Below are 26,014 nucleotides of genomic sequence, written 5' to 3'. Positions count from 1 at the left end.
AACTTTTTTCTTCATAACTTTTTGTTATGACATGCGTAGAAGGCACACCGACTAAAACAACGGCAAGCCCTCAGGGACAACCTTAATGCACATTTTAATTGTATTAAATACACCACACTTTTTAACCTAAATTCATTGGTTAAAAAATAATTTTTTTACTAAAATTGACTTAAACTTGACTAAAACCTTTTTGCGTTTTCGTCGACTAAAACTTGACTAAAACCTTTTTGCGTTTTCGTCGACTAAAACTTGACTAAAACTATAAATTTTACAAGTGACTAAAATGTGACTAAAACTAAAAGCATTTTCGTCCAAAAGACTAAGACTAAAACGAAAACTAAAAGGGCTGCCAAAAACAACACTGGCACGAGTACTCGATTGCTTGAGTACTCAAACGTGGCATCGATGATCGATCACGAAAACGATGATCATGTGGGTTTATTTATTTATTGTGGTTATGGCGGCATTTGGATATCTGGTGGATGCTACCTATCAGCAATATTTTGATTTCATCCAAAAGTATCCAAAAAGGTTAATTATGAATTCATGCAGCTCAATTGGTAGAGCATTGCATTAGCAGTGCAAAGGTTATGGGTTCGATCCCAGAAGCACACAAACTGATAAAATACCTTGAATGCTTTGGATAAATGCATAAATGTAAATACAAAAGGCAATCATTAAATTTTTCATCTTTTCTCTGACCATTAAAATAAATGTTTTTTGCTACTAATCTTAATTATGTAAATGGTTTGTTCTAATTGGCTAGCCACCACTGTCGCAAAATTCACAGTAATTTATACGTTTTTGGATAGGAGAGATAAAGTAACGCTTTTTGGCTACGGCTTTACCACTAAAAAATATTGAAGTTTTTTTTTACACAATTAACACACACATCTCTGCTACAAATGAACACAAAGTTTGTTTGTGGGACCTACTGGTGTTATCGTACAATTACAATGAAAGTGACAGGAGTGCAAATGTTACAACTTTCCCCATAGGTGGAGTTATTTCGTCAATTTAGAGAAAAAAAATGTATTCTTGACTTTACCAATTTATAAAAAAACTGAAGCAAAAAAAAAAAATTAAAAATAATGTTACACTCTGTGTATGTTTTGATAATCGTTCTGAATCTGATCTCTAACAAAATTCCTTTACAAAAATGCTATTATTTCAGCTTTTTGTTTAAAAAATATTTTTGAAGAAAAATACACAAATTTAAGAGTTTATAAGCAGAGAAAAAATATAGATAGGATGAAAAGTTTTTTCCAGTTTTGTTTGTATGTTTATATATATTTAGAAGAAAATTTTCCTGGACGGATGAAACTTTACAAAAAATACTAGCAGACAACTTAAAAAAAGTCTGGCGGGGAATGAGTTAATTGTAACAAACAGAGGCTAGAAAATGTTGTTTAAACACAAATAATTCAATACAATTCTGTTTATATACACTATAGGTGGATATTGTTTGTATATCAGCTCATAATAGACAGAATACACATATTCATCCATCCACGATCCTTCATAACCATCCTTGTATTAGGCATCAATGCATATAAATATATATTTTTTGAAAGGGCAGCAAAATTAAGACAAAAAAATAATAATTGTTAGTTATTTTCCCTGATATTGTATTAACAGCTATCATTTGGATTAATAGTATTTACATTGTATTCATTTCATTATCATTGTATATATAGGCTTAATTGTAACACTGTGTTACTGTAACTAACCCTGCTGTGTAAAAATGTTTTCAATCCCAGGCAGCTATCAGTTACTAGGAGTTGTTGACATGTTTCAAAACAGTGTTATGTTTTAGGTAACAAGACAGTGATTAAAATAACATAAGGTTGGATTCGGTGACTTACACACCCAACTCAGAAATAAATAAAAACATAAGATGAATTTACTTCTATGCCTCCAAAACACTCTTTGTTCATTATCTTAACCAAAAGACATCAAAACGTTTCACAAATTCACAGGAGATCATCTTCTGACAGTAAGAGAAAAACACCAAAAGCACAGATTGTTCAGCCTTGTATAAATATGTAAAGTAGCCGTGTTATAATTAACCCCGCGTTAGTTTGTGCCCTGCTCACCCCTACTTACTTGATTTTTAATTAAAAATGTTAATGTACTTATGTTGTGTCTTTTAAACTGGCTTACTGATGAATATATAAACTGCTTGAAATACAAACTATCACAGGGAAGGATAAGAATATAAATACTAAGTAGATAAATAATAAGATGTAACCCTGTCTGTGTAATCAAGGCTAAAGTTTAATTTCAATCATTTACTTCATTTTAATTCCCATCTTTGACATGACCTTACTAGGTCAATATAAAAGGTGCATTGAAATAATATGTTAAATTGTTTTTTGATATTTACATATAGGGTATGTAACGTTTTTACATGTCCATTTAAAACCCTAGTATTTGCCCTTTGAATAAAATTGACTATTTTTGCCCTATTTGGAAGACTCATGAATAATAATGTTGAGCTCTGCTCTGATTGCTCTGCGGCTCATGCCAGTAGCTCACGTTCGTAAACATTTTAACAACATTGTACTTAATTTAATGTTGTTAATTATTGTCGGGGGCGTACATTTCGACTGTGACATCACAGTTGGTGTTATGTTGAGAATGGCCTGCTTTCCAGCAGTCTTTGCGTACACGAGGTTTACATAAGGAGAAGGAAACAATCACGTTTAAGGCTCACGATATGTCATTACCATGTACAGAGCTCTTATTATTCATCTATGCCTAGATAAATACCGTTTTTATTCAATGCACCTTTAAAGATATCAAGGTATTTTCACAGAATTTTCTTTACGTAGAATGTACTATTGCTAGGTTTTAAGTAGCTTGACACTACCAGTATTACACACAGGCATGAATACAACACATGGCCGATTGGCCACAGGTCATTTTACAATGAGCACTTGACAAAGTCGGAGTCTTTGAGAGGAGGTTAGGACTAGAGGGAAATAAGATTTTCACAGAGACCGGAGGACTGGATCGTCTTTTTCATTGCTAAATTATGTTGAAACAGATGAGAAGAGCACAGAGACCAGGACCCGCTGATTTGTACTCGCTCGGAATAACAATACAGTCCCGTAAGAGCCCTGGAGCAGAGCATTGAAAACCAATTATGGAGAGAACGAGAAAGCATTTAGTGAGAGAAATAGAAAAGCTCTTAGTTTGTCGGTTTAGAATGGCTTCCAATTAAACTCTGAGACCCAATTAAACCTTGGTGCAAAGGAACAGGGTCCTTCAAATAACAATATGGCGAAAATCTACAAACACGGATCAACCTTGTGGCCAGGAGCGCCTCATTTATAAAGCATGCATAAAAAACGTACATTTAAGGCAAAATAAACTTGCCATAAATAAGTGTGCACCATACAGGCTCTTAGTCCATGTGTATGCACTCTTTTACTGGTTTTGAGCAGAGTAATGAGGAACACAGAATGATTATAAACTCCGTTTTTGTTTCTCTAAACACATTTAGTTAAAATATTCCAGAGGGTGCCAGAGTTCAGGGGGGTATGGGGGGTGTGTGATTCGATCGAGCTTAAATAAAGTTGCATATAATGTTTTACTAATAATTATAAAAAAACATATGCTAAGATAAGCTAGTTAGATATTCTCTCGTGTAAAATAGTAACTTATATACATATATATTGCTCGCACCATTTCAACATGCTTGTCAGCGTAATGGCAAAATCAAACAGAAAGATATTTGTTAAGGGTTGGGGGGCTCAGACTGTCTTAAACTCACACCATCCGAACCAGACCAAACCATACCCCAGCACGATTGTCCCCCCCTCCCGCCTCCCCCAGAAGCACACACTCACACTGTACTTTTATCGATCCGAGCCCGGGCGCGTTTTCGTCATTAGGATGCGATTGTTTTGAACAAAGCACGAAGTGAAGCGCTCTCTTAACACTGGCTGGAGCCCATCGTAATATTAAATCTGTTTTTTATTCGGAATCGTTTGGTGCGTGATAACACACACAGCTCTCTCACATGCCATCATATTGCTTAGTTGGTCTGTTGCGCATTCAGCTCAGACTTTCACGTAACCCTAAGCATTCACAGAAGCATCAGAACGTTTACGAAGGCAGATGAGTGGTCGCGCAATTGACGTCTTTGCTTTTGAAACGCGTTCTCGCGAGATTTGCGATCACATTGCGTGTTCCTGAGCCCAAGTAAATCGTACCTCGAGCCCACCTATGCAAGCCGGCCAGGGCGCGATTACTTAAACTGTGCACAGGAGTGGTACAAAGCGATCACACAGCCAAACAAACCAGGCTTTAGCGGTTTAGATAGTGAGTGCGCCCTTATGTGGAAAAATGTTGGGAACCACTGATAGACAATACTGTCTTATAGTTGGCCAAATGACAGAAAAACCTGAGTGTCTACATAACTACAATAAACTTGATAACCTGTAAAATGATAAAAACGAAACATGATCCACTAGGCCATTTTATAATCAGTCCCTCCAGAAAAACGCGATTGTGCGATCGCGCGATATATTGCATAATCAGCCAAAGTCCGCATATTTATGCGGGGCTGCATTTTTTCCAAATACGACGCACTTTCGCCGCATTCATTACATATTTCCACGCACAAAATATGCGGGGCTTGCGTGATTTCATAATCTCCGCATTTTCGTAGCAAAAAGTCCCATATATATTAGCAGAAAGTTGAAAAATGTTGCATTTACTTCCCAAAAGCGCAGCCGTGTCCTCTATTGCCATGGGAACGTTATGAAGTGACGTGATTATGTGACGTGAACATCATTGCAGCTTTTGCAAGTTTTTGCAAGTTCTGCAATTTTCGCAAACTCCCGCAATTCCATCGCATAAATTGCATAAATATCCCGCATATTCCATCACATTTTTTAAGAAAACGTGCCGCAAAATCGAGGATTTTTGCCCGCAACAATCACAAAAAACTCAGTGTTTTTCTGGAAGGACTGTATAATGCATGCATTTTTATAAAGAAGCAATTTCTTATCAGTTGATTTTATATGAAGGGAACAGTTAAAGTACTGTTGATTTCATATTCTGGTCGTATTTGGTCGCTTGTGCATAATTTTTTTAAAGGAACACGCCCACATTTTGGGAATTTAGCTTATTCATCATATCCCCCAGAGTTAGATAAGTCCATACATACCTCTCTCATCTCCGTGCGTGCTGTAACTCTGTCTGACGCAGCCCCCGCTAGCTTAGCTTAGCACAAAGACTGGAAATGCATGGCTCCAGCTAGTATACTGCTCCCAATAAGTGACAAAATAACGCGATCATTTTCCTATTTATGTGTTTTGATTTGTATAGTCAAACCGTGCACAAACAACAAGGTGATATGAGACACAGCGATCCCCCAACAGTATACACACTGAGAACTACACTCTCTGAAGACGAAGCACCGCCGCACGGGCGGAGTGATCTGCTCGCAGCACACGAGAAGCCCCTGGTGAGGAGCAGAGAATTCGGTCAGAGTTGTGCAAATCACTCCGCCCATGCGGCAGTGCTTCGTCTTCAGAGAATATAGTTCTCAGTATTTATACTGTTAAAAGATCGCTGTGTCTCATATCACCTTGTTATTTGTACACGGTTTGACTATACAAATCAAAACACATAAATAGGAAAATGATCGCGTTATTTTGTCACTTATTGGGAGCAGTATACTAGCTGGAGCCATGCATTTCCAGTCTTTGTGCTAAGCTAAGCTAGCGGGGGCTGCGTCAGACAGAGTTACAGCACGCACGGAGATGAGAGAGGTATGTATGGACTTATCTAACTCTGGGGGATACGGTGAATAAGCTAAATTCCCAAAATGTGGGCGTGTTCCTTTAAGGTGTGTACTGATTTTTGTCTTTTAATGTCACTGACTAAATGCCTTATGGCTATGCAGCATAATGCACTTTATAATGTTTTATTATGGGAAAACTTGTTTCGTTTATATCATCTGCTTGCCTATAGACCATTTTGCGAGTAGACGTCACAGTTACATCACTGCAAGCTGTGCGCGCAATGTGGTTGCAGAAAAACAGTGGAAATGAATTACACACAAGTGAAACGAGCAAGAAAACTCATTAGAAAATGTCCTGTTGTGCTTTTGAGTGTCAGAATCGGAATGCCAAAAAAGATGGCCTTCATTTTTATAGTATACCGTCGTCGAAGACACCATTTGAAGTTAAACGTAGGTGTTTATGGTTGCAATAATCCCTTAAACGTACAGACTGGAGTAATGAAATCACCTGGAATCTATTAATAATTAAAATAGAAAATAATTAGAGAAGATGTCCGGTGTTCTGTCGAAGTCTGTTCCCTCTATGTGTTTCTTATAGCGTTTTCATCACGTTACATTTACAATTTATTTAGAATAAATGTTTTTATACTAAAAAAGCAATAAAAATCAAATTTATATTTCATAATTTTTTATTTCCTTATTATGTCTTCTTCCTGTTTGTTCTAAAATTATGATGTTTACTTACTTAATAACTATAGCGCACACACACTGGATGTAAAGTGTTATTAATATATAAACAGGCCTTTTTAATTTGTATGTAAACATAATAGGTTTATAATAGTTTTAGAACAAACACATAGGCTATAAATATAAGGAAGAAATAATAGAAAACAGGAAAATGATGAAATATTTTATAAACGTTATTATATAGAAAAAATTATAGTATTGCTCTTATATGTACTTAAGCGATTCATACTGTAAAAATAATTGATTTAGCAAAAAAGAACAATGCATATACATTACATACATGCATATCAGTAGCAAAGCCGTTTAAACTTTTTATTTATCTAAAAAATAAACGTAACGTGATGAAAACGCTATAAGAAACATTACACTAAAGGGAAACAGACTTTGACAGAACACCGGATCCATAAAAATCACGGTTTAAATGTTAAAACACTTCACACCGCTACTGCAGAGCAGTTACTTTCTGCCACCAGTTTGGCTCCGCCCACAATAAACGTCACCTCTGTTTGCAAACACGAAAGTGGTCTATACATAGTAGCCTATTCATTATAAGGTATGTACTGAATTTGATCTTAATGCATCAAGTCACATTCAGTGTTTTATAATGCTTTGATGCACTCGTCCTAATGACGAACATAACATAAATCTCCATCACCCCCTGGTCAAAAATAGTTTATATCCCTCTGAGATTGATTTTGATAAAAATATTAATAATATAATGTGCATGTGTCTAGCCATATATAAAACCACAATATTAATTTTGACAAACCCAATGTTTTTGTAATTTCATGAAAAGTAACTGTTTTGGAGATTAGAGGTAGCAACAAGGTTTTCCTTATGTTTTGTATCTTACCATTACACGTGGATGTAAATATGCATATTGAAATGATATGCAGATGACATTATGCATAGTCAAACTAGGCAATGTATGCTTCATATAAGGTTGCTTCGGTGAGGAGATGAACGTACACACTAACTAGAATTTATTAAGGGAAGTTTGAGCAGTTTCTGGTCTACGCATGGTTTAATAAATCTAAAAAATCTGCCTTATATGTGAACGCACAAGGTAAGGTTTTATAAATGAGACCCCTGATGTTTCCAAGTCAGCAAAAAAAGCACACCAAACAACTGCTGCATGACAGTCACGCCATATTTTATGCATGCATTTTTTTTTTTACAAATTTTTTGACCAATGTAACCGTTTGTCCAGCCACCCAGCTCAAGGCCGAAATACAAATGAAGCAGCCAACAAAACATCTTGTCGCAGCAGGTTGGGACAGATCTGCATGGAAGATACAGCTTTTACTGCTTGTTGCTTTATCAGGTAACACCTGGGTAGTACGGTGTAAAACTACCCTTATTTACACAGTTAAAATTTTATGCATTTTACAGGCGCTCTTGCAGTGCATTCAGGGTATGCATGTTTAATATTTGTGCATTCCCTTGACCTTGGTGTTGCCTGGTGCCGTGCTTTACCCATTAAGCTATATGTATTATCGTAATTAAAATCAGAAAAAACCTACAAAAGCAAACGAAGTTGCAAGCAAATATTTTTTAACAAAATTAGCTGCCATCGCAACCAAGCTAAATAGCGGTTTATGACGGGGACATGGTCTCAAAGACATTATCTACTGTTTGTCAACCCATTAATGCAAAGATTGAGCAGAGCGACAGGAGCTGATAGTGAATGAAATAGTGCCTGAATAGAGGAAATGGCTGTTAAGGTCTCTGCCTAAGTGTGTGTGCATGTTTGCTAGCCAGGCCTGTCTGGAAGTGATTGATGGCAAGGCAAATAAAGGCGAGTGGCTGCTTTCGAGCATGTGCACTGGGCCGATACTCTTGGGTACAATCTCTCCAACCCTGTTAGCTTTCCTGCAAGCGCGCTCGGTGCGTCTGCTTTAACTCGCACGTAAGCGCCAGCGTCTGTGACGGCCTTCCATCCTCGCATCGAGCTAGCCGTCAACGAGATGTCATTACGTCCTGACACACACATGCACGTATATAAAAATAAATGGAGGATCAGAGATTGAAAAACAAATATGGGGAGGCGGTACAAGTGAGCTCCCAAATGGTCCCTCTGTGGGCAGAAAAGCATAACTCTATTTTATTCTAGTCAAAGAAAAGACTATTTCTCTCTCGTTTCCAAATTAAGTTTGTGACAGCTACATGGTTATGTTATGTAGAGTAAGGGATGACATTGCATTGGTGAGTAGCGGTTGACCAATATGGTTTTTTTTTATGGCAGATGCCAATATACAAAGAGCAGGGTAGCCGATTTCTAAAACAAAAACAATATATAAGGATATGCAATTTACATTTTGTGGAGGTTTGCATAAAACCACAATGTGTGAAAAATCGTAACTGTGTTTTTAGGGTTGGCCTCACAATTTTCTACAATTTCTCATGTGTCTGTGATTTACTGGATCCTGAATATGACTAAGGCCTCACAAAGAGCCTCTATACTGCACACGGCCCCCATGTCAAATAAGCCCAGGCCCATTTCATTACAATATTCTCAAACATACATATGCCATAGGGAACTAATGGGCTCAAAATCTCTGTGCAAGTATCTTTTACCTGTTTTAATGTCAACTGGAAACTTAATCATGCAGAAATTAAAATACACATTTTCTTAAAGGATTTCTCATGTTTGCAGTATAAATTGTTTGGTACAGGCTGAGGTTTTTGGATGACGAAAAAAGAAGTTTAAGCATTAATAGTAATGACGTTTATTTATGTAATTTTTTGGTAACACCTTACAATAAGGTTTCATTTGTTAGGGTATAGGGTTCCATTTATTGACATGAACTAACAATGAACAATACATTTACATTTATTCGGCAGACGCTTTTATCTAAAAAGACTTACAGTGCATTACAATGCATATACTGATATACATTGTTCATTGTTTATACATGTTAGTTGATACAATGTTAAAAGTGCTGAAGAATTGTTTTTAACCATTTCCCCCGACAGCGTAAAAAAAAGTTGCCAGCCAGCGCCAGCATTTTTTATTTTTTACAAAAGTTTAATGCCTTCCAGAAAATGTTCCTCTTTAAATATATAAACATACAATATATCAAGTGAAAGAACAGACGCTCTTCTTTCAAAAAAAGTTTCATCCTACCTAAAATAAAACATTTTGAGCAAAAAAATTTTTTGTAAAAGACTTCTAATAGAGATCAGATTCAAAGTGACCCTCAAAACATACACGGAGTTTGAACTGTTCGCCCTAAAGGAATCCTTCCAGGTTTTAGGGTTGCACCTAATATTTGGCCACTGAAAATTTTCGGCCAAAAATGGCGCAAAAGAGCATTTTCGGTTATCGGTCGAAAGACTTTTATCACCAAAACAAAACGGCCGAAATGTTGTGATGACGCAAACAGAAACCGCGACCTGCATGTGCTTGTCTGAAGCAACATGTATGCATTGTGGATGTATTTAACAGCAAAAAGGCGCTAAAGTGAGCAGGTTTCTGTACGCACATGCAGGCACATGCGGTTGAATGTGTCCAGTCCAGACGTGATCATCACAGTATGCCCTTTAAAGATCAGAACTCTTAATGTGTAAACTTTAGAGAGAGTCGCGCTGTAGTCCATTAACATACATTTGGCGAATAAAGCAATGAAAAACGACGTAACGTTTTTATGTGGAGCGACTGTTGCGCTGTTTGGGATTCGCCCTCGGTCTCTGGATGCGCTCGCATTTAAGTGCCCTCGATAGTGCACACACGAGAGAGGCGTTTCAAAAAACAAGCGAACATAAAATCTTTCTGTTATTGTCAGGGCTCATATAAACAAAATGATCTCCACAGTATTCTTTTTCTACTAAAAACATTTGGTTATGTCTTAAGTATTGAGATTACAGTCAGAAACCAGTCTGTGCTTATTTGGTCTTAAAGAGACAGTAACCTCAATTAACCTACATAAGTCTGTGTCATTAATGTTAACAAAACAACCCAAGACAAAGAGAAAATCACTTCTGTAGCTCTAAAAATAATAATATATTTAATTTATACAATAAAGACAGTGTTATGATTCATTTAATTTGATTTCTGTACCTAATGCTAATTTCAGACCTTATTAAATGTACAACTTTGTTCTTTTTTTATAAATGTTTGCAATTTGTTTATTTGTTATTAGATTTTTCCCACCCCCTTTTTGCTGATCCCAAAAATAAGCTAATCCGTGCCTTAAAAACTGTAATGTGATCCAAACCGTGAGTTTTGTGATCCGTCCCACCACTAGTAAAGTTAGTAGGCCCTACACAGTGATAGCCATAAATGCAATGGTACTAATAATTGGCATAATAATTTCTTTTGGTGTTTCCGTTTCGGCCTCGGTTTATTCTTTTTCGGTTTCTGGTAAGAATTTTCATTTCAGTGCATCCCTACAGGTTTTATAAGTTGAGTAAGAGCGCCACCTGGTGGATAATAGTGACATACGGATTGCCGGAAAAACACGTAATGGCAGGGAAAGAGTTAATTGTTAGTTCATGTTATTACACGGCTCTCTGGAATGCTTGATTCTGATTGGTCAGTTGAGACATTTGGTTTGTTCTTTTCAAATAATAACCGCTCCAAAGTAATAACGCATAGCCGGTACTACTTGTATGATTAAAATCGCTCCGCGCCAAAAAAGACCAATAAAGATTACTGTTTGGCGCCATCTTGTGACAAACACTGGACAACCACAATTAAGAATGGAAAATTTTGACATTAATTTTAACATGTACGGAAAAAACAAAACATTTAAACAGTGGATAGAAGAACGAACAACGACAAGACACAGAGAGCTTACTGAGACTGAACTTGACAAAATAGAGCATGACAGCTACGAAGCCAACACACAAAAAAATACAGAATGGGCATTAAAACTTCTCAAAGACTGGCTAAAAGAGAAAAAAATGGAGACAGACAAGTATGAAGCAGAGGTTCTTAATAAGGCATTACGATCATTTTATGCATCTGTGCAAAGTTTCGCGGAAGGATAAAAATGTTAATTTAAAACAAATATGACAATAAAATGTTTCAAATTCATATTCATGTCTGTTTTTTTCTTATGTGACAAGTAGACACTTCGCGTCAGGTCCTGATCACACTGTCGGGGCTTATTTCCCGATAACTACCGGCTGCCTCTACATTATCCCTTACTTAACTAATGTAGAGTTGGAAACCTTAATGTAAAGTGTAAAAAAAGTATATTTTTTTATTTCAATAAAATTATACAATTATGTATTTATAACACATTTAGAAAACAAGAGGCTAAAATAATTACTGAAATTAAAAACTTGGTCAATATATTAGTTCAGGGATTCCCAAACTGGGGTTCCCGAACCTCTGGTGGTTTGTGAGGGAACTGCAGGGGGTTCGTGAGTTGATGAAAAACAATTAATAAATAACACTTAATTTAAAACATATGCATTATGCATTGAAATCATAAAATGTACATAAATCATTTTAAAATGTAAAAATCTAAATGGAATTCTTTCTTACACAAGAGATACATTTTATTTGTTTCATCTAAATGTCATGTGATCATTATACAACACTACTTTAAAACAGATCAAAATGTTTTTGATGTTAAACATGCAAATGGTCTATTAAGTTATGAAAATATTAACTTAAAATCTCAGGGGATACTTCAAGTAATTAGGGGGGTTCGGCTGACAAAAAAGTTTGAAAACCCCTGTATTAGTTGATAACTACTACTCAGTTACAAGTTACACAAACAAAAAATAGACATGGTTAAGATTTAAATCAAAAGAAATTCCCAAAAGGTTTTTTGTTCTGTCTGACACAAGTGTATATTTGTGTCTGCTTTGGTTGTGTTTGTTATGACTGCGTAAGCACTTTGTTTTGATGAACTCTCTGTGACCTGGACACAACACACACAAACGCACAGTGGCACACAGGAGCAGACGCCTGTGCTCCGACTGAAACGCACGCACCCCACCCCCCAAAACACACAGTCTCTGTGCTTACTTAAGAATCAGCGTGCCAATCTAATGCACAGGTCTGCCAGCCCCTCAGACACCTCGCATTTAAAAAGGACTGCTGAAATATTTATCTGCCACTTAATGTGGCTGGGATCAGGCAGTGTGCTGTTACTCTTAAAGCGGTGTTGGATATGGTGGCAGAGGTCAAGAGACAGAGTTGGTTGTAAGGCATAAAAATAAAACAAAATGGGGGGGGGCGCAACAAGAGGACTTCGCGACTGACCGCCAACAGTAGCCTGATTTTGCAAAGGCACCATTAAGTGAAAAACAAACAATGAGAACTATATCGACCTAGCCTTCCAATTAAAAAAGGTGATGGATCTTTTTAGTATAGCGTGTAGTTTCAGACCCACTATGAATAGGCCTTGAAGCAGTTCCCTCGTTTCATTGTTAAGTTACCCGTGACTCAGTTTCGCTATGGACTCGATAAGTGAATTTTACTTTAACAGGCCATTACATTTGTTATTCTGCACTCAAGCTTATTATTAGGTTGCGGTTCTCTAAAAAAAAAAAGCTTATGTGCACACTCTCAATGTAACCCCGGGCAACCAAGGTAGACTAGAGTAAATCTGTTGTGCATGAACATCACCTTGAAACCATACAGAAAATAGCACCATTGGGAGATGATAAACAAACTAGTACTGCTTTACTATTAAAGTCTGGTGCAAAATACAATCCAACCATTATTATTTAACAAAACAACGCTCCAACATCCTAGCCGTTTCTGCATACCCTACTTTCTAACATCGTCTGACCTCTTTTTCTAGTTGGTCCACTATACTTTCTCTTTTTGAACTCGCAACTCCACCCCCCCAGTCCCCCCTCCCGGCCTGGTACAAAAAGCGCCGCCAGTCGTCGGCTAACCCAGCGGAGGAGATGTCAGCTGTTAATTACCGCTGACAAATGAGGGCACCCTCCAGCCGAGGGTCAGCTTACTATCGGTGACGTGTGCAGGTAGCTTGTCGTCAGAAGCCAACAGTCCATTGTTGATTCCACAGAGGTCTCAGTTGATAGCCGAGAAGGCCGGATGGAGGGGGTAATTAGATTTGCGGACAATATGGAAGTCAATGTTTCTGGTTTTTCGCCATAACAAAAGACAGTCGGTTTCAAGGTCAGTGATAAATGAAAAATTGTTCCAAGCAAACACACACACATACATAAACTCTATCTTTAGAGTTGGGTGGTAGAAGCTTAAGCACGCCTATATTTACCCAAACTGTTACACACACCGGCATGTCGGCCTGTTGCAGACCCTGTCGACGCATGTTTTTACAGTCAATTAAATTTTATACTAGTCAATTACTATTCATTAGCAGGGCATCTGACGCCAGAAGTAGATCAAGTTAACGTGCATTAGGCTACAGACGTTATTAACATGCCTGACAAATCTTACAGCAATGCTGCAGTGAGCGCTGATTGATTACATCATTTATCGCTTCCTCGAAAAAAATGCATATGTGGGTATAAATATTTTAAGAATCTTAAAAGGACTACTTATTTGAAGTCTTTGTAAAGTCATTTCAGAGAATTGTTTCTAAACACATTATAAATATATTGGAAAACACGTTACAAAAATGTGAACTACACAGTACTGAGTTGTGGGGTTACACCATTAAACAATTTTCCACATTTCCGTGTTCAGGATTATTCTGGGCTAAAATGGTGGCTCGATGACGCACTAGAACCACCGAGCATTGCCCCGCCCCTAACACAATCGCAAGTATCCATTTAGGTTGCAGCGGTGTTTGAAAGTTAAGAGACGGCAGCTTTCCCGTGAGTAGGCGTGGTTTCAGTGCCGCCATCGGACACGCCCCCTGCCTGATTTTTATAACTAGTTTTATTTGATTGCTGCTTTTTAATAATTCACATTTTTTGTGGCGTCACAACAGAGAACACATTTAATATCAGACTTTAGGTTTATTATGCCTACTTTTAAAAGGTTACGCATTCTACTTTGCGTAAATGCATACCTATATTTATATTTACTTATGCATTTGGCAGACACTTTTATCAAAAGCATCTTACAGTGCATTGCAAGCTATGCATTTTTATCCGTATTTGGGCTCCCTGACCTTTGCGCTACAAAGCAATGCTCTACCACTACACTATACACGAAAAAATACCTGTTGTATTTAGTACTATTTACATGTCAATGGCGATTTACATAATTAGAAATATTATATTTTAAAATGTAAAAATTATATACATTTTTAGGACCGTAAAGGATAGCAAAAAGACGACAGAAAATCATATAGGTTGAGAGAGAGAGGGGAACTGGAGTTTGGGGGCGTGCACACCAAACCTTTAACGCCTGCGGCCGGCGCATGTTTTCAATTGTTTCCGATGGAAGCTCTGCGTTTTTTTTAAATAAGCCAGCAGCTAGCATTTTTTTCGGGCTGAAAGAGATTCAACTTTGGGTGAAAAGCTCCACTCGTCAATGTCAGTTCTCACACGGCCGTCCAATCACAGTGGAGGGGCGGGAGAAGTACCACAACAACCAACCGGCTTACAGCTCAAGTATCACAGCTACCAAAGCGCTCAGCTGAAGAAAGCTGGCGTTCAGCTGAAAAAACAGCTGGCATTTTTGGTGTGCACAACCCCTTAGGAAGGAACCACGAGGCAGGACTCAAACTCGGCTTGTCTAAACTGCTATTGCGCAATATGTCAACGTGCAGCCGACTTTGCTAGTAGCACCAACTAAAAATAATAGCTTAACTCTTTCCCTGCCATTGACAAGTTATTTCGTCAATTAAGAGAAAACGCTTCGCTGCCAATGACGAGTTTTTACAGCAATCCATATTTACGCTATTGTCCACCAGGTGGTGCTCTTAACCAAATTATAAAACATGGAAGCATTAACTAAGGCCAAAAACTGTTAAAACTCTGGGTATATTTGGATTTCCACTATTTCAAAATTTGGTATTTTGAAGAAACCTACAAATTAAGATAGGATGAAACTTATTTTTTTTTAGTTTGAAAGCAAAGGGTTTGTTCTTTCATTCATGCGTTTATATATTTAAAGTAGATCCCGACCGATTTATCGGTTTGCCGATTTTATCGGCCGATATGAACATGGCGCAGATATATCTGTATCGACGTATAAGCCGCAGATATGCAGCCGATATGAATGTTTTTCACAGAACAAAGAAATTCTTTTGAGTGATGTAAGTACTTGTTTGTCCAGCAGAGCGCGCTCTACTGTTTTGCCACAGGTGACCCAGGTCACTGTGTAGTGACACCAGCCAACCCCCCTTCACTTCAGTCAGTGGTCTCCTAGTTCAGTGGTTCCCAAACTTTTTCAGCGTGCGGCCCCCCTTGTGTACGGTGCATTCCTTCGCGGTCCCCCCAAAGACAATTTGTGACAAAAAACTGTTCTAAAACTCAACATTTTAATAAAAAAACATTAAATTATACAAAAAAGTGGTGCTTTTGGTTAGTAGCCTTATTTTTTTTTTAGGTTTAATTACACAGAATTCATGATAAATTAATGTATTTAATAAAATGTCATAAAACTGGGGCCCCCCTGGCACCATCTCGCGGCCCCCAGTTTGAAAACCACTGTCCTAGTTCATTCCCGTTTACACTTGGTGTTTTTAATCCGTCTCTTTTGTCCATTTGCGAGTTGTTAAAAACGCAAGTGGGAGAAATAACGAGAGGCGGAAAACTGACACGTTTAAACTGACGCGCAGTCGCGCACATATTACAGCATGTGAGATTACAGCTGCTTGTGTTGTTACCGAACATGCTCATTTCAGAGCAATTGGTTAAATAAGCTCAGCAACTTCAAATCCTCGCTAAATAAACAGCGGAGAGCAGACGCTTTTGTTTTATAAAAGTCTCAAGTCTGCGCCAAACACTGTGGTATGTGTTATAAAAATGTTTTGCACTACATTAAACATTAGCTTACATCAATATGTTAATATATATGTTCTATAAGTGTATTGTACTATAGTATACACAAAGAAAAACGGGCGATATATCGTTATCGGTCTTATTTTACTCCCTAATATCTGTATCGGGCCAAAAAAGCATATCGGTCGGGCTCTAATTTAAAGAAGAAAATTTTCTGGAAGGCAACGCTGTCAGGAAATGACTTAAAAGACCTACATAATAAATGTTTGCAAATGAATTAAGAGATATACAGAGATGCATCATTTAAATTTATGCCAAATATACACTTCCACGGTGTTTGTGTGTCATGCAGTAGGGGGTACAAATTATTATCCACATTAACAGTGTTATATTTATGTTCACTTAACTGCATTATTAAAAAGAATTCTACAGCTACCACTTCTAAGGCCAATTAAGTTATACTAATAATACTCAGTGCTGTCACAAAGGAGACTTTCACACTTAGTTCAAATGCCAAGTCCGAACCAGAGTTCGATTTCCCCTCATCCTCCTTTAGCATCCGCTTGTTAAGTCATGACGCAAGGAATACAGTTTCCAGCTCCAAGCCACCACTTATTTTAATAAAGGATATTATTTAAACAGCCATTGATGAGCACTATTTATTCATTGCACATATTTAAGCGGAAATTTTATAAACTCATGTGTACACTGCAGTCTCAGGCTCACAGAATCAAAGACAGCAATATATTAATAATTCATAAAAAATTCACGTCCATAAATCCATGTCTGATCATCTTGGATTTTGTTATTAGGATTGGGTGTTTTTGGTAGTTTTAATTGATATGAGTATATTATAGATGATTTTTCTGTGAGTGGCTGGACCCAAAAGTGGCGCATGACGTCAGACTTAATTTTAACTGGATTTGGGTCTGAACCATGGTGCGCTTGTGTTATTAAGCTGTACCTGCATATTGATGTAGCTATTTGTATGCATTTTTTTATCTTTGGTTATTTTTACAGAATAAATCCAGAAACCCACTGCTGCAAAAGTGCTAAAAAAAGTTCCAAAGAAAGCAAGCTGTGCGCTGAACACAATATCTGCAGAGGCAATCAGAAATTATCTTTCTGCTTGCAGTGTGTCAGTCCCACTTGTCATCAAGGTAGGTGAGCATACACAGACACACACAGCGGTTCACTTGCTTCCACTATGTAGTTTTTTTTTTTTGCATTCATATCAGAAACAAACTAGGGCTGCACAATATATAGTTTCAGCATTGACATCGCAATGTGCGCCTCTGCAATAGTTACATCACATAATATTTATTTCAAAAGGAAATCTATTTTGTATGGCTTTCCAGTGTTACACTATATAAGAGCAGTTTGAAGGCATCCAGTATTTTTATATCGCAATTTACATCGTAGAAAATCAAAACATCACAGGTGCCTCCAACAAACCGTATTGGAGTTTATTAAAAATGTACCCCAGACCACCCTTTTTAGGCCGACCCAGGTGCGGTTTACACTTTTCAGGTGGCGCGGAGTTCGAGGAACAGTGTTCGCATAATCCAAACAACATCAATCGACCCGGTTGCGCACCAAAAGTGATTAAGTGAAACCCCCACAGGAACTATGGGTTGAACATCAAAGACCAGCCAATTATTTAATGAGTACAGCATAATCTTCTGTTAAAATTCTCAATGGTAAAGATATGAGCACGGCAACATTATAGCTTTATCACAACATATAATTAAAAAAATCATAAATGACAACAATAAGTGTATAATACCAAACCATGAATGGGTTACATTATTTGGATGCATATTTCCTTTGCCGGCGTATAATAAATCAAATATGTTAGCACAGGGGATAAGGCTGTGATACAGTTTCTATGGCAGCAAACGAGGTGCACCCCCACTATCTATTGTAGCCTTTCCTTTTAAACACTCATCCGAAATGAGCTCAGGTCACATGACTTTGCGTCTGCCTTTCCTAAGAGGATTAAAAAGCTTTTGATTTTGAAAAGCCGAACCACCATTAAGCACAACTAGCTCGCTCCTTAATCAAACTAATTACAGCCGCAAGCCGGAATATATGATACACGTATCTCTAAGCGGGATTAGCATTATCAGGATAACTTGGGCAAGATAGCTCGACTACTAGCTTCTACTAGATTATGCATATGAAGGCATATCGAGGATCTGTCCCGTACGACACACGGTGAGACACCAAGTCACGGCCGTCTCACAGTCAAGGTCAATATACGACAGGCAACGTAATGGAATACCAATAAATAGACATACATAACACAGTGGAGCTTATTTTCTACCTCGGCACAGATGGGAGCTCGGTCTGAGTCAAGCATGACCGAGTTCTTTGTAGGGAAGATGAATAAAGCTGTGTAAATGACCTCCTTGATAACTGAGGCCCGGGTCAGAAAGGTCAGAGCGGCCCGCTGCGAGCATGCCCTTGGAGGGGGTCCACCGGGACTGGGCTCGCGTTTTGATCCTGGCTCCCAACAAAGCGAAAGGATGCGTCGGAACAAAAAACACTTCCTGCAGGAGAGGCTGGGAAAACCAGGACCAAAGAGGAAACCCTCCCCCCACAACCCAACCAAGACCACCCATCACACATGTCTGGCTTTCCCACTTCTTATCAAAATTTGCATTCTAATTCTGGATGGCTGAAAACCTGCCAACATATTAAAACTGTAGTTTTGTGTTATTATTTTTGTGCGCTACGTGAAAAATAATCACAATGTAACTATTTACACAATACACACTAAAAACAAGTAAATAAATAAAAAAGTCTAATGTTTACATTGATGCTATTAAAGAAATTAACCTTAACATTTAAAAGGTATTTACAATATTTAAGAATGCTTTTGTTGTGTTTTTACAGGAAACCTGTCAAAAGTCTAACCGTTATTTTTAACTAAAATTTTAAATAAATAAATTGCATTTTGCTTAACGAAAATTCAAGTACTATTTGTTTTCATAGTACTATAAGAATTTTGGCATTACAACATTATTTTATTGATTTCCCAAAATTTCCCTCCATTTCTCATTACATTTACGCATTACCATTCTTTATGCAAAATACACATTTATTGGGTCTCATTCACCAAGCATGTGTACGCGCGAATCTGTGTGCGAGATGTGCGTACAAACGTTTTCACGAACAAACCATGAGTCAACAAAAACTTTCGCATTTAAATGTACGAAAAAATTCAAGAACAACAAATACCGCATATACGCAATAATCACGTACGCTATAATAAAATACTAGGCTATAATTATGTATATAATAATGCTGATAAATAAAATGTATTTACATTATTATATTTTATATTCAAATATTGTCTATATTATTATATACATGATCTATATTATTATTATTATTATTATTATTATACACAGGATATTATGCATTATTATAGCCCATTTATTTTTTCTAAACCTATAAAGAAGATACGCGAAATGACAAATCTTTACGCTTTCCCTTCCTCACTTTTTAAATCTTCATATGAAAGCGTCTGCTTAATGCCTAATGTAAATGTTATGTAAATGTAATGGGAAGTCTAAACGTCAATCACTTGATCTCCTGTCTGTTTTTTTTAGATACAGATGCGCATCTCTGTCATATCAATTAAATGTCATATTTGTTAACGCATCCAATACTTATTTAATGTTACTCCGGTGGACACACCGAACTGGCTTCCTCCAGCGACAGCAAAACCTCCTAAATAAAAAATGCAAAGCGAAACAGAACATTACCGATAATAAATATGATCATTGATTTCTTTGAGCTTCGGTGACAAACTGCTCTAAAATAGTCTGTGGACCGGCGCTGCGGAAAGGCCTTTTATGTAGCTGGTTTGGGCGTGTTTTATGCAAATTGCCAACCTTGTGGACGCAGCTTGTGTTGTGAATTACGCGGAAAGTTTTTGTTTAAGAGTTCAAGTTTGCGTATAAATAGGAAAAACATACGCAATCATTAGTGAATGAGACGAGACCCATTGTGATCTTGACATCTACATTTTACATTTATGCATCTGGCAATTGTTTTATCCAAAGTAACTTTTATGGATTACAAGTTCTGGATTACGAAGTGAACGACGCTAAATACAGGTTTAAATGGGGTGTAAAAGTTTTAAGCTCATCCACTTTTGACCACATTCAGAAATGTTTTGACCCCTTTTGACCACATTCATACATTTTTTACATGTATGCGTGACGCAATTTTCGGCATCAGAATAGTGCACGCCTACTGTATGCACACCGCCAGATTTTGAAACCCTGCGTATATTGTACACGTAGGTCGCGCATGCGCCTACGGGAGAATGTAGTATGTGACCCAGGAGATGCATTGCATTTGCATGTTGTCACGATGCGCATGCGTAAAACATCTGTATACACGTACGAATCAAATAAACTACGCTTTGCTGTGCGTTCGACCATGCGTATATGTTTGCATACACATAAAAAACAGACTATACTACAAACTGGCTGCTCTCAGTCATTTTTAAATAGGTTTCACCTTTGCAAGCGTGTAAAAGGTTTGCAAGCTTATTTCATCAGCAGCTCTGAAATATTCGAGAAAGCCTTTACATATACATGTACAAAACATTGTGCGGCATTTTTAATAACAACACAAGCAGCGGTACTCTGACACAATATTGTAAATGAGAGATATGACAAATACTCTCCAAGATCAGATGTTTTGTCGCAGACATGTTTTCACAAGATTCATACACTCAATGAACTATTTTCATCATCTTTCACTGACGCTTCAGCATCGCCTTCGTATCCAGTTGATAAACAGACTTATTGTAACTGTCGACCATCGTTTCGTATTGCCACAACACTCTCCATGCCAGACACTGCTAGGCATCTCTCCGCACCTGAAATCTAACACAGCTCTGAAGCCGTCCCGCGGGAGAGAGGAAGGCCAGTGGGTGAGGGGTTAACTGAGATAATGGCCTGGCTTATCAGACGGTCAGGACTTCACATAAGGATGCCAAAGCGCGATGACGGGTGTGTGTGCAAAAGTCGGAGTAAAGAAAGAATGATAAATGGAATGAAAGAGTGAATGCATGTGTGTGTGTGTGTGTGTGTAACACTATCTGTAGCGAGTGAGAACATGTCTCATGTCCTGCAGAGCAGAAAGTACAACAGCGTCTAACATAACCCAGGTCTACAGAGGTCTGTCTGTCCAAAGCCAAAGACAAGCAGTCAATCTCATGGTACGGCCCAGGCACGAGAAATGATTGTTACACAATAAATCTTATTTGATTTTAATTAATCAGAAACAAAAAAAACAATGTGCGTCAATCAGCCATCTGTTACTGAACTAACAGACCTGACATATGTTGCGTGTGGTTGAAATATATACAGTGCTGATTGTGATTTATGGAGCTTTATCGAAAATTCATCACGCCGGCTACTGGTTCTACTTTAGCATAATATAAACCAAGTAAATAAAACATCAAAAGGCGATGTCTCTTTGATGTCAGTTTTTGGATAAACAAGCCTTTTCTTAGCCTAAAAATAAAAAATGTGATGGTCTTTCCCACTGCATGGGATCTTTTAGTAAGATGTAACGTGTAAGAGGAAGCAAACCAACAATGGGCTGACGAAACAATGTTTTAGATGAATAAAGTAAAGAAGAAGAAAAAAAACTTACCAAGGAGTTCCGTATATCCTGAACCCTTTAATGGTGACCTCAGAGTCCTGCAAATACACACAGTTTGTAAGTTGGGTCTGAACGTCGTCAAAATCCTCAGGCCTCAGTTTGGACACTGACGGGAAACGGTAGTAATCCTGCTTTATGAGTTCCGACATAAAGTCTTTATCGAAGGTAAGTTCATGGTTTCCAGCGATAACAACTTTGTACTCATAGGGTAGAGTGCCTGTAAGTGAATAAGATAAAATAATTATTGGAGTATAAAGTTATTATTTTTAAAAGCACAAAAGTCAGTGTGTTGTCGCCTGAAATAATGATGCAAGACCAAATCTCCGATATGGTCTATTAAAATATTTGTTATTCTATAAACATTATTTATTTTAAGTATTACGTTATCTAGTATTTAAAGATACTGTAAAATTTAATAATAAAGCATTACAGCTTACAAAACAAAAGGCGTTGACTGTCCAAAGGCAAGCGTACAACTTGCCACTTCACTAGGGCTGCCATTCGTAGGCAGAAGCATGACTTTGATTTCACCAGATAAACAATCTCTTTGACCCCAGTAACCCTAAAGGAACCTTCATGATTTCATCAAAGTGAATTGTTGCAAAGACCAACAAGACGAGACCAAAGAGCAACTATTAAAGCCAACAGCTGGGCATTTTTCAATTTCCAATTTGACCTCCTTCACCTCCGGTAACAGTGCCGGCTTTTCTACTTGCCAGAAATACTGCTGATGAATCCTACAGCGCTGCAGCTTTTTATACTCGGTTCAAATCAGTTTTGACATTGAAATAACAAAATGTATGACATAATTGTGATTTTAGCTACATACGTTTAAAGTAACACACAGCCACGATTTTCAATAGCCAATTGAAATGCGTAACAATTTAAAGTTTTTTTTTTAACGCAATGACAGTTTCTACGGCTGTTTATGAAGAGAGTCGGATTAAATTATAAAACTAAATAAATTGTTTAAGATTAATTTGCCTTAAAGGGACACTCCACTTCCCGCACCCCGGAGTTAAACATTTGATTTTTACAGTTTTGGAATCCATTCAGCTGATCTACGGGTCTGGCGGTACCATTTTTAGCATAATCCATTGAATCTGATCAGACCATCACGCTCAAAAATAAACAAAGAGTTTCGATATTTTTCTATTTAAAAAAAATAGTCCCCTTGGTAATTTTTAATAGCAGGGGACAATTTTCAGGTGCTGCGTAATATCATTGCGCCTGCTGCAGCCATGTTACGGCAGCAAAGTCCTTGATTATTACGCCAGAATGACAGAATAGTTCCTCGCCATATCAGCCTATGGAAAATCACAACTTTTACTTTCCCGTCGATCTTAGTACACGATGTAACTACAGAAGAGTCATTTTAAATAGGAAAAATATCAAAACTCTCTTTTTTTTAGGCGCGATGCTAATGGTCTAATCAGATTCAATGAATTATGCACTGTAAACCCAAACAGTACAATGTACTCATTTAAAATGAGTGAACTGAACTCAAAACTGTGAAAAAGTTTATTGAACTTAAAATTTTTATGTGTTTTCAACAAGTTCGCCATTTTAAGTTCCAGAAACTCAAATAAAATGAGTCAAAGAACTCAAAAAATGTATTTATTACTTCCAAACGGAGTAATTTCAATACCACTGCCTAATTGTAACAAACACTGCAAATAATTACAAACTTTTAGTGGTTGTGATGAGTTCAATTTGCCAGGTAAGCTAAGAAAGAGTCTGGCACTGCAAATTTACTTCAGTTTAAAGTTAAATCAACACGATCTGTGAGGAGGTTCCAGTTCCCAGCATGCTTTGCATGAGCCTGCAATACGAGAGCATTTTTTGAAATTAAGTGCTATTTTATGTGTTTTTTAGTAAAGAGAGAGACTCAATAGTGTTAAACATTTATTTATGTTGGAGATTTAGAAGAGTTTGCTATTTTTTAGTTTTGTGCTTACCATTGTTCAGAAGTGTAGTGCCTGTGCTCAGGCTGTAGATCGGATATGTGTTGCTTTATCATACAGTATAAACTATTACTGTGGGAAAGTCTGCACTGAGTTCAGTCTCAACACACTTTCACTTGTCTTAAATTTTCATGAGTCACATGATCTGTTTCTGTGACTTGTGAACAAAATGTAATGGTAAAAAGAGGTTTTAAGTACGGTATACAAAAAATATATATGGTAAACAGTCCTTATAATAAACAATGGTTTTATGTATATTATACTTAAATATTTAATAAAATGAAGCATAAAATTTGGGTTAACTGAAATTTTTAAGTTATCTTTACTTAAAATTGTTGATGTTGGTTTACTTAAAAAAATGTATGTAATCAGTTTCAACAAAAAAATGTGAGTACTCTGAACTTTTGAATTAATTTAAACAGTTTATACAAGTTACTAAATTCTACTTCTTTTGTAGAATCGACTTAAAATGTGAGACAGCAAAGGAAGTGATTGTCGGCAATAGTGACAGAACAGGTTTTGCAGACTTACCTAACCAGTCATTAAACTTCTTCACTTCAGACGGGAGGCCGAGTTCAGTGAAGTCTCCGGTGTGAAGCAACACATCGCCGAAAGGCATCTGGATATTATCTGTCCTCGAGTGAGTGTCCGAAACGCAGACAAATCGCGTATGACCTACAGGCTTTGGCGCATCATAGGGAAGTGGCTCTACCATGTGAAAAAAAGGGACATGGGGTGTTTGTTTCGTGGGAAGTATACATATATTTTCTAGATAAAATCAACCTATATAATGTAAAGAACATTCTGTGAAAACCTTGATATCTTTATCACAGATTAAAATTATAGCAAAATCAATCAGTAAAAATAAAATATTAATGTTCTGGATTTCACAGACAGATTCAAATTTATTTATAATTCATAAACATTTTATTTTTATAGAATTTGATTTTCATAATCAACTTTTGTGAAAGGTTCAAATACAGGTGCCACATTTCTATATTTTATACTTTTCACTTGCATTTCCATAAGCAAACAACATTAATCTGACAAATGCAATTTTCTCTAGCATCTATAAGATACATAAAACAGGCAGTGCAACATAATCCTGTTACCTTACAAGTTGAATTTCTGTGTGAATTGGAAGTGCACCGGCAAGGGGAACAAAACAACAAATCAATGTTTCTGTGCTGATTTTAAAGGCTATTTACATTCATCCGTCCTATTCCACTGAGCTTTCTATGTCCAAAATTATATCAGATTCTACCTACAAATGTTTCTTCAGCATTGTCGCCATATTGATAAATTAAGCTCAGGCCTGCGTTTGCTGGCGAGAGTGCCTTGCTCCAGGCGGATAATAGAGTAAAATGGCAAATGGCTGTTTTTCCACGCTTGGGCTAAAAGCAATTCAATGGCACATGCATCCTGGTCGATTCTCTTTGCTTACGTTCGTGTGCCTTAATTGCACAGTACGAATGAGGCAGCAATGGCTTGGCTAATCAGCATGGTGGTGCGTTTTTCAATATCCAGACCGCTCCTCATTACGCCATCATCAACATCAGTCAATAGTCGGGTTTCTATAGAGGTGAGCCCTGACCCTGGGGTCAAAGAGCTATTGTCAAGAGCTAATCAACTCAACTAACCTTTGACCTCCCTCTGGTTAATAAGTACAAGAACATGAGCGGCAAACCACTGTATTTGTCCAAACATCTCTATTATGATTATAAAGAATCTTGTGTATGAAAAGCACAAAAAGGCAGCCGTGCAGATTTTTATATACAACATTCAGCATCTATTTTTTTTCGCATTAGATACGGATGTTATTTAAACATACTCAATCCCATAATACACTTTAAATGGCTCTCAGTCATTGTGCATCTGTTAATCCAAAAGCTCATTTGGGTGATCATCCAAGATTAGCATTTATACAACAGATTTAGTTTTTCATGCAACAAAGTCCTATTGTGAAACACAATCACAGGTTCAGGCAAAGATTATGGGCTAGAAA

At 37.3% G+C, this 26,014-nt stretch overlaps 1 protein-coding gene across 3 annotated transcripts in view; it reads right to left on the bottom strand.

The window, feature by feature from the left end:
• The window catches only part of mpped2 (metallophosphoesterase domain containing 2b), a 51,547-nt gene that overhangs the window by 8,114 nt on the left and 17,419 nt on the right, over nucleotides 1-26,014 (bottom strand). For all 3 annotated transcript variants that reach the window (XM_073868599.1, XM_073868597.1, XM_073868598.1), the window contains exons 3-4: nucleotides 24,541-24,729; nucleotides 22,037-22,262 (exon numbers count right to left, since the gene is read on the bottom strand). In XM_073868599.1, coding sequence (XP_073724700.1) covers nucleotides 22,037-22,262; nucleotides 24,541-24,729 — 415 coding nt within the window. The remainder of the gene's footprint in view (nucleotides 1-22,036; nucleotides 22,263-24,540; nucleotides 24,730-26,014) is intronic.

This window comes from Misgurnus anguillicaudatus, chromosome 6 (assembly GCF_027580225.2).
Source record: "Misgurnus anguillicaudatus chromosome 6, ASM2758022v2, whole genome shotgun sequence".
NCBI lineage: Eukaryota > Metazoa > Chordata > Actinopteri > Cypriniformes > Cobitidae > Misgurnus > Misgurnus anguillicaudatus.
This window is presented reverse-complemented; position numbering and strand designations above follow the sequence as displayed.